At 31.0% G+C, this 10077-nt stretch overlaps 2 protein-coding genes across 3 annotated transcripts; one reads left to right on the plus strand and one right to left on the minus strand.

Moving 5' to 3' along the window:
- Positions 1-431: 431 nt before the first annotated feature.
- LOC120125976 (universal stress protein PHOS32) lies at positions 432-2299 on the plus strand. 2 transcript variants are annotated; one of them, XM_039144287.1, is made up of 4 exons: positions 432-644; positions 740-849; positions 993-1093; positions 2062-2299. In XM_039144287.1, exons 1-4 carry the CDS (start codon positions 464-466, stop codon positions 2141-2143), a joined length of 474 nt encoding a protein of 157 aa, XP_039000218.1. In that variant the 5' UTR covers positions 432-463; the 3' UTR covers positions 2144-2299. The 2 variants fall into 2 exon arrangements, with proteins under 2 accessions (XP_039000218.1, XP_039000217.1); XM_039144286.1 differs by having other exon boundaries at positions 975-1093; positions 2062-2294.
- A 4029-nt stretch (positions 2300-6328) lies between these two features.
- LOC120126067 (basic leucine zipper 1-like) lies at positions 6329-6961 on the minus strand. The gene has a single exon (XM_039144367.1). The coding sequence runs from the start codon at positions 6860-6862 to the stop codon at positions 6344-6346; it is 519 nt and encodes a 172-aa protein (XP_039000298.1). The 5' UTR covers positions 6863-6961; the 3' UTR covers positions 6329-6343.
- Between the last annotated feature and the right edge of the window lie 3116 nt (positions 6962-10077).

Here is a 10077-nt window from a genome sequence, read left to right on the forward strand (position 1 = left end):
ATAATTATGAATTCCATGTATGAATCAATTTACCTAAGTGGTTAAAGGAATCGTTGTTGTTCCTAGAAGTCACGGGTTTAAACATTAGCAATTGTAGCAAGGTGATTGAGCGTTTACTATCAAATGATTGAAATTATTTAAAATATATACTACATTATAATCACCTTAGTTTACTTAAAAAATAATAATAATTACGGAGTCCATAAATAGTGGATATAATGAGAGAAGATATAAAATTTCTTAAAAGGGTTAAAAGTTTGAATTTTAATATTTATGACTAAAACAAATTAAGAGGATTACTAACAATAGACTTCTATAAAAAATTAATTCGACACTAAAAATATCAATAATTATTTTAAAAAAATAATGATGAAAATCATTATATTTATATATATTTATCAATCACATTTTCTAAGAAAAAACAAAAGAGAGTAGAGTAGAGAAGAGAGAGAGAGAGAGAGAGATGGCGGCTGAAAGGAGAGTCGGGGTGGCAGTGGATTTCTCAGATTGCAGCAGGAAAGCGTTGAAATGGGCTGTGGATAATATCATCCGGGAAGGGGATCATCTCATCCTCATCACCGTTCGACCCGAAAATAACTATGACGAAGGCGATCAGATTCAGCTCTGGGAAGCCACCGGTTCACGTACCCACTCTTCTCTTCTCCAGATCAACTCTTAATTCAAGTTTTAGCTTAATAAATAAGTTGTTTTCTGATTGTTTTTTTAACTGTTTTGGTAGCTTTAACCCCTTTGAGCGAGTTCTCTGATCCAGTTATCATGAAGAGATATGGAGTAAAGGCTGACTCTGAAACTTTGGACATTGTCTCCACTGCTGCCAAGGAGAAACAAGTAGTTTCATTTCTCCATGAAATTCAAAACTATTGATCAGTTGTTTTCTAACGATGAGAAGAATTTGAAACACAGGAAGTTATTATTATGTTTTAACGTTTTAAAATTGTGTTTGGAATGTCGAGGTTGAGGTGCTGATGAAGGTATACTGGGGTGATCCTCGTGAGAAGATTTGCGAGGCCATCGATAAAATCCCTCTCAGCTGCTTGATTGTAGGGAACAGAGGGCTTGGTAAAATTAAGAGGTGAACCTATTTCATCATTATATCTCTCTTTCTTCTTAAAACTAGTGTTTGTTCACATGAGAATCTTGTGATCTATTTGTGGGTTGAAACCAATAGCTTGAAATTTCTTTTTCTACGTGGGTATTTTCTTAGGATAAATTACACCAGCTACTACTGAGTTTTGGCCGGTGTATTGTTTATATTTTTGAACTTTCGATTTTTTCAAGTGGTATTAAATTTTGGTTTTGGACTTCAATTAAGTCACCTTGTCGTCAAACTATGATGATGTCGACAAAATAATATCGTTTTGGCGCGCTATTGATGTCCAGAACGATGTTGTTTTGGACATTGAACATTAGGGGTGTATCCATTTTTTCACTAAAAATTAAAAAAGTTTATTTTTTATGTTGAACTTTTTCGGCCATCGTTGTCTGCTAATCATTTCTTTTCACCGATCGTCTTTTGTAGCAAGATTAGTATCAAGAATTTTGCATTGCATTCCTTTTCTCTTAGAATTGATTTTTCATGAAACTCACACAAAGTCACAATATTCATTTAATGGTTTGATGTGCTAATACTCCGATCTCCTCCAATACTTGTTGAGGTTAATTTGAGTTATGTTGTTCGACTTTTCGAAATAATGTTTTTCATTGTTCGAATTTTCGAATGAACACATCAAACCCCTCAAATCTAAGAAAACTTCTAAAACTAATATAAATATATATATATTATTTTGTTATCGATCTTATGACTATCGGTAACTATCAATACTTTACGTGAATTATCATCTTTTCATATGAAGTATTTTAATATAACATTTTTTATTATCGTGTCCTATTGTACTTGTGTCCTGTTTTTTTTTTAAAAAAAAAAGTATTTTGTCAATGTATTTGTATGGTGTCGTTACATGTAGGTGCTTTATGGCACATATGCATGTCAGAGTAGATATTATTTTTGGTTGATGTTGTTATTTATTAAAATGTATGCAGGGTTATATTGGGCAGTGTAAGCAACTATTTGGTGAATAATGGTTCCTGCCCTGTCACCGTGGTGAAGTTGCACGAGGCATGAAACCTAAAGTGCTATAATCTACCCTGCTTTATGTTTACTATGTTATTGCTGTATGTCTGGACTGCATTTGTCCGTTTTAACCTTTTCTTCAACCTCCATCTTGTGTATTCAGATGGGTGTTTCTGTAAACCAAACTATTGAGTCATCCGAGAATAAATTTGTGTGCTGCTGTTTGTTAAGTTTTCCACAATCAATGCTTAAAAAAGATAGGCCAATTTCTTAAAATAAATTAATTTCTCATTTCCATTTTTAATTAAATTGCCAACATCCTTATCACCTGTGTTTTTTTATTATTATAGATTGAGAAGTTTGTAATTTCTCTGACTGAGCATTTGATTTTGAAGGTCGGGAGTTCCAGAAACAAATGAATATTCAAACTTACTGATTTTACATACCAGTACCATAATAGAGTTGCTGCCATGTACCATTTGTTACAGAAACTGAATAACAAGTGTGTGCAAATTGCTTGACTATTGATGCAAGTAATACCTCTATAACAACTTTAATTTTGATCCCTTTGCCACCACCGGTCGCCCTCAACACCATCAATCGATCGGACACCCAACAACATGTGACCGTTTAACCACCCACAATCAATAGCCTCATACTTTCGCAACCAATCAAACACCAAAAAACTGTGTAAATGAAAATTTTCATTTTAGGGTTTCAAATCCATAAAAATCTCTTTAATTGACTATGGTAATCGACCGTTTGATCAGATGTGGTGGCTGGTTGTTTGACATTCGACCGTGGAAGGGGAGGGAGAGAAGGGAGAAGGGAGAGGGGAAAAGATGATGCACTATTCTTTTTTTAATATAAAATATTTTAAAAAAATTCAAAAATGTCAGAACGTGACACGTGTCACTTAATGCAAAATTTTAATTGCGGTTAACATACAGGCACATAAAATGATAACGAATAAACATTAGACACTTATTTTTAACGAAGAATTCTTTAAGCACTAAAATATTTTTCGAGGCAAAGTTTATGCATTTATTTTTGTAGTAAGCCTAAAATAAAAGACAAACTACACTCAAGTTCCTTTTGTTTTCGATTTGTTTTATTCTTATCACCAACTTTAAAAGAGTTATGTTCCATTTCATTATATTTTGGCCACTGAGTCGTTGACTTATTTTAGTTTGATAACATGATACGCTAAAAGATAGTAATATTAAATTTGAACCCTAAACAATAAAATATCAATTCGACATCTGGATTCAATCAGTCTCATTTCACCAACTACACTCGCTACCATCATAGTTGGTCATCATCGTCGATTGTTAGATCTCAAAACTTTCGATTCACTCCTTTTAAACTTCCTAAATGCGAATATGATATTCGATTCACCGGAAAATAAATTGAACTCAACAAATCTAACCTAAAACCCTTCAACTTTCTTTAAAAATTAAACTATAATAATAAATTATCATTAATATTCTTTTAAAATAAGAACGCCAAAATATTTTGCACTAATTGGAACTATGAAGGTATATGCTCTTAAAATAAAAGGCAAACTACACTCAAGTTCCCTTTTGTTTTCGGTTTGTTTTATTCTTATCACTAATTTTGAAAAAAAAAAAGTTATGTTCCATTTCATTATATTTTGGTAACTGAGTCGACTTACGTTAGTTTGATAACATGATACGTTCAAAAATAGTAAATATTTAATTTGAACCCTAAACAATAAAATATCAATTTGACATCTTGATTCAATCAAAGTCTCATGTCACCAGCAACACTCACCACCATTGTTGTTGGTCATCATCGTCGATTATTAGACCTCAAAACTCTTGATCATTCACTCCTTTTAAACCTCTTAAATGCGAACATGATGTTCGTTTCACTAGAAAATACCTTGAACTCAACAAATCTAGCTTACAACTCTTCAACTTTCTTTAAAAAATTAAACTATAATAATAAATTATAATTAATATTCTTTTAAAATAAGGACACCAAAAATCTAAATCTAAATCGATGGTGAAGGGTGACGACAATGGTGAGTGGTGGCCTGTGATGTGACACTTTGGTTTAATTTAGGAATCAAATTGATTTTTTATCTAAAGTTTAGGGATCAAAATGATATATTGTCTACATTTCAAGGTCAAATTAATATTTTATCTAAAATTAGGAGACAAATTGAAACTAATGTTTCATATCATCAAATCAACAAAATTTAACAACTTAGTGACCAAAATATCATAATCGATAACATAAGTGTCTAAAATATGACAATCGATAACGTTAGTGACCGAAACATAACTCTTTTAAATTTGATGAACAAAAATTTACACATATGAATGTGATAATTTAACTTTTATCATAACTATCAAGTTGAGCTTAAAGAGATTGAGATATCGAGTAGATACTTGTACTTAAAACTATTTCAATAGCTTGTGAATCGAATTAATTTTTTTGTTTGAAATAAAAATGTTTTTAATTTAAATTTTAATAGAAAAGTTAAGTGAACAAAATAAATTTGAATAATTAGATTATATCTTAATATAAATTAAAATATAGTAAACAATAAATCATCAAATTCAAATCAATATTAAATTATAAATTTCGAGTTTAAATCGAGGTGAGATTTATCAGTTCATGTTCAAGAAAAATAAGTTTTTGGGGAAAGGGATAACCCTGCAGTTCTCTTTCCTTGCCCTGCAATGAAAGTTTGTAGGTAGCGTGAACATTTTTGACACTTAGGAGGTGTTTGTTTTTGCAGAGGTAAAATGTATGCAGTCTGCGGACCACATCTGCAGGCATCTGCAGTAGAAGAGGTGGACCATTGCAGTCTGCAAGAAGAAGACTATTTGTTTTTTAACGTCTGCAGACTGCTAAAATGAACTGAAATATAAATAAACTGATTTTTTAAACTTAAAAGAGTTTTGCAATACTGAGATTTAAATAATTTTAGTTTTATAATACTGAAATTTAAATAATCCATACAACTACAATAATAAATTATTTAAAATAAATCAATCTATATTTTAAAATAAATCAATTCATACTAATAAATTATTTAAAATAAATAAATCAATCCATACAACTACAATAATAAATCAATCCATATTTTAAAATAAACCAATCCATACAAATAAATTATTTAAAATAAATCAATCCATACAAATAAATTATTTAAAATAAATCAATCCATACTAATAAATTATTTAAAATAAATCAATCCATATTTTAAAATAAATCAATCCATACTAATAAATTATTTAAAATAAATCAATCCATACAACTACAATAATAAATCAATCCATATTTTAAAATAAATCAATCCATACTAATAAATTATTTAAAATAAATCAATTCATACAACTACAATAATAAATCAATCCATATTTTAAAATAAATCAATTCATACAACTACAATAATAAATCAATCCATATTTTAAAATAAATTAATCCATACAAATAAATTATTTAAAATAAACCAATTCATACTAATAAATTATTTAAAATAAATCAATCCATACTAATAAATTATTTAAAATAAATCAATCCATACAACTACAATAATAAATAACCCATATTTTAAAATAAATCAATCCATACTAATAAATTATTTAAAATAAATCAATCCATATTTTAAAATAAATTATTTTAAAATAAATAACCTTATTAAATTATTTAAAATTATTTTAATAAATAACTATATTTTATAATTGTTCTTTAAGAGGTTTGAAGACCTTTGAAGACATAAAATTAAGTCTGCACCAAGAAGAGCTCGCGCAGACATTTGAAGAGCTTCTGTATTCTAAAAAACAAACAGTCTGCGAAACCTAATTTCTGCGCGACACAGATATAAATAATTTGAAGAGCTTGCATAGTACAAACAAACACCATCTTACTATTCATTTGATCCAAAGGCAAAGAGACAAATGAAATGAAAAGGATAAAAATAAGATAATCAATCACAATCAATCTTATCTTGTATGTCTTTGAAATTAAAATACAAAATTAGTAATTATCCCATCTTATTTTTTACCAGATGAAAAAACAAACATTCCCAGAAATCCATGAATGTAGTGATTTCCTATACATTCGGCGATTGATCGAAAAGAAACGTTGAGGATAGTTATCTCTCTGAAATTTCAAATTCTTTTAATCCATTTACGTCTCTTAAAATTATACGAGTTTATTATTCTCTGAAATTTTATAAATTTATCCCGTAATATAGAATCATGCGGTTTGTCCTTATGTACAATAATAGTTCAACATCTCGGTAGAGGTCCGAACCATGGCAGGCTGATTTAAACCGTGGCATTGCCAAGACTGAGCTATTGGGGGTTCGTTAACTTCAACAATTTGATCCCCAAAGCTTCCTCCTCTCTGATTCATCAAATCGAACTGCAATGATTCCATCGGAGTTTGCATCATTTCCAGCTTCCCTAAATACTGAGCCAATTCCATTTGTTGAGCCTTCAAAGCCTTGTTTTCAGACTCCAGAGCAACAGTCCTTTGCATCAGGACTTGGTACTTGTTACTGTTTTCATGGATTTCGATCTTCAACGATGCAATTTCAGTCACCGAATGTTCCAGGAGCCTTTGCTTCTTCATTCTTGACCGTCGAGCCGATTCTCGATTCGATATCATCCGTTTTCTCTTCTTTTCGTCAACGTTCATTCCTCCGGCGTCGGTCTCGGACCCCAAACTCGTCATCAACGAAGCGTTCGACATCTTTTTCAGATCAACCCCAGATGAAAGAGAAGACATAAAACCAATGAAGAACGAAAACCGAAACTGAATAAAAGAAGAGGGTATGTGAGAATGATGAAAGGCAGTTCATATCACAAATACAAGGAAAAGCAGTTCATAGAAAAGTTTGAGAGATTCAAGGTCATATATATATATATATAACAAAGGGATTATCTTAAAAATAGAAAGAAAAAAAAGAATAATAACGAAGTTTATCACAATCGATTAATAGTAAGATTAGAAAAATAAAAGAAATGGAATGTTCCATGTAGGATGGGGTGAATGGTCAAGAACGTGTGTCAATTGAATTACAGTTTGTCTACCAAAACAAATCAATCACAGTTTCATTTTCTATATTTGTTTTTTAATGGTCAAATCAAATGTGCACTGCGAAGTTGTTGATAAATTGGTATACCAAACCATTGAATTTGTCTAGACTAAGGATTAATGAGTTTGAATTTTCTGTCATCAACTTACTTACAATTTTATTTCCAAATTTGTCTTCGGTTTCTAATTTAACAAAATTTGAGATTAAATTTATGTACTTAGAAGTTATAAATTAAATATCTATTTTTAATCAAGATTTTAATCTAGTTATTGACATCATTGATATTTTATGTCATATTTTGTTTAGTATAAAATATTTTTATTGAGTTTATAATAATTTTGTTTCTAACAACCATTTATATAATTTTGAAAATAAAATTGTGTTAGTGATTGAATTTAAAATTTTACTTTGTAAATCAACAGGGTTTGGTTTCAAGTGATAAGCAGTTTGATATCGCTTAAGTAATGTTTCATGTTTAAGTCATTATGTATGCAGAAAATCTCGTTAAGAGACTCACCCATCGAAACTAGGTGTGTGACTTGAGTTAGTCCTAATTAATTAAGGCGAAGTTTGGAACTAGTGGACAAAAAAAAATTATTTTCTAAAATAAGTAATTATAAAGATTATATTTGAAACTCCATTTTATATTTACTTCCAATTAATAAAAAATGAGGACAAAAGTTATATCAACCTAATTAATTTTTCAAAAATAAATTAATTTACTTCCTTAGTCTATTTTATAATTCGTAAGCAAAGGGAATGAACAATGATTTTCCCATTCTTTTTTCCACAGGAGACAATAGGCTAAGATTTCGTTAAGAAAAAAAAATTAGTGCAACTATCAATCGAAAATTCATAGTACTACAAGATAAGGCAGTTGACATTTCCTTTATTGTTTTTTATTAAAAGAATTGTTTTTATTCAACTAAATTGAAACAAGTGATAGCTATTAGCCACAACATACTAAAATAATCATAGCGAAGACAATACAAACCGACTTAGTTTTGGGGCACCACTTGGAACTAAATCAAAACCGACTTACCTAAGGCTTCTTTATCATTTATCCACTCAATTTCTAGAATTCTCTTCGTTTACTATTTATTAACCCAAACTAAAGTAGGGACAGGGTATTAAGTAGATGATATTAGGTTTTAAATAGAAATCCTCTTAAGCCCCGCCTGATCCCGGACTGTCCAAAAAATCGAAGGCGTAGAGACGAAGCTCGGCTTGATCCTTCTGTCGCTTCCAATGATCCTCCTCCTCAAATGGAATGCGATGCTGCCCGACCAGTTGTCTCCTACAAAGATATTGTTACAGATTCTAATGAGTCCACCCATGATTCCAAGAGTCTATCTTGACGATGATGATATTGAACTTCTCGACGAAGACATCATTGTTTGATCCTCTGATGGAATCCCTACCATCGATTTCTATGAGTGAGTTCAAAGCCTTGCTATCAAAAGTATGGGTTTAACGCTCGTCGTTAAGGTTCTTGGTCACCGAGTAGGGTACAACATCCTCCGTAATCGGATCTATGGTATCGGGAAGCCTTCTCATCGCCTCAAACTCGTAGATATCGAGAATGATTTATTCCTTGTGAAATAGAACGGCCAAGGAGACTGTAACACCCCAATTTTCCCCCAAATCTGAAACTCTAGAATTTAGGAAATTTTGACAAAAATCCTAAATTGAGAATACTAGCCAAATTGCGAAGTTGGAAAGTTTGGAGCCATTCTTCCAAAATCCTAAAACGTTTAATGGCCTGCTTTGTAATTAGATCATTTGTCTTTAAAATAGAGAGAAATACCAAAAATGCCTTATAATATATGATTTTAACCAACTTTTTTTGGATTTGCCAAAATGACCAACTAAATCGTAATGCGATCGATAATTCGCAATGCGATCTCCGGTATCGCAAATCAGTTTCCAGATTCGCAACGCGATTCTGACTATCGCATTGCGATTTTCCAAATTCGCGTTGCGATTTTCTTACTATCGCAATACGAATATGTAAACCGCAATACGATTCTGACTATCGCAACGCGATGCTGACTATCGCAATGCGATTTTCAAATCGCCATTATTATCGCAACGTGTATTTTTTTTTCAAATTCCAAACACGAATATTAATATATCGGAACACTGAACCATCCACAGTATATCTCGTAATCGCAACTCATAACCCAAAACCCTAAATCACAACTCAGTCCCATCTCCATCTCTCACTCTCTAAGACGACATCCGTCCCCATCTCCGACGAAATCAGTCCCCATCTCCGGCGAAATCCGTCTATCTCCATCTCTCAGAGCCACCCTCACAATCATTCATTGTTAGAAATGGAAAATCAACCAAATCAACCACCGAAAGTTAATTTTTTTAATTATTTTTATTTTGAAAATTTTGCATTATTATTAGGTTTTTCATATTGAAATTGATGATAAGTTTACTGGTAATTTCAATAATAGATTAACCATTTCATTTAGATTGCTTATTAAATTCATTCGATTGCTGCCAATACTGCTAAACTGTTTAGTCTTTAAACATTGTGAATTTAGTATTTGTCTTTGTTTTGTCTTTTGGTTGGAGTAATGCAATCCATTCAAGTTTCAATTTTAGTATTTGAAACCGAGAATCGCAACGCGAAATGAAAATCACAACGTCAGAATCACAATTCGATTTTAGTTTCGCGTTGTGATTTTCATTTTCGTGTTGCGATTTTCATTTTCGTGTTGCGATTTTAAGTTTCAGAAACTATTCTTCTTCTGCAAATTGAAACTTGAATGAATTGCATCACTTCAACAAAAAAACAAAGACAAATACTAAATTCACAGTGTTGCAAATTTAAGTTTGAAGAATAAACTACTACTCTTTATGTTTATTGTTCTTGGTATATCTTCACAGTGTA

This window comes from Hibiscus syriacus, unplaced genomic scaffold (genome assembly GCF_006381635.1).
Source record: "Hibiscus syriacus cultivar Baekdansim isolate YM2019G1 unplaced genomic scaffold, ASM638163v2 tig00110450_pilon, whole genome shotgun sequence".
NCBI classification, from domain to species: Eukaryota; Viridiplantae; Streptophyta; class Magnoliopsida; order Malvales; family Malvaceae; genus Hibiscus; species Hibiscus syriacus.

What these genes read in the sequence shown, in the direction of transcription:
- LOC120125976 (XM_039144286.1), top strand. Translation starts at nt 464, where the DNA reads ATGGCGGCTGAAAGGAGAGTCGGGGTGGCAGTGGATTTCTCAGATTGC. An exon ending in CTGGGAAGCCACCGGTTCAC is followed by an intron (nt 645 to 739) that starts GTACCCACTCTT and finishes CTGTTTTGGTAG; the next exon opens with CTTTAACCCCTTTGAGCGAG. An exon ending in CTGCTGCCAAGGAGAAACAA is followed by an intron (nt 850 to 974) that starts GTAGTTTCATTT and finishes TGGAATGTCGAG; the next exon opens with GTTGAGGTGCTGATGAAGGT.
- LOC120126067 (XM_039144367.1), bottom strand. Translation starts at nt 6,862, where the DNA reads ATGTCTTCTCTTTCATCTGGGGTTGATCTGAAAAAGATGTCGAACGCT.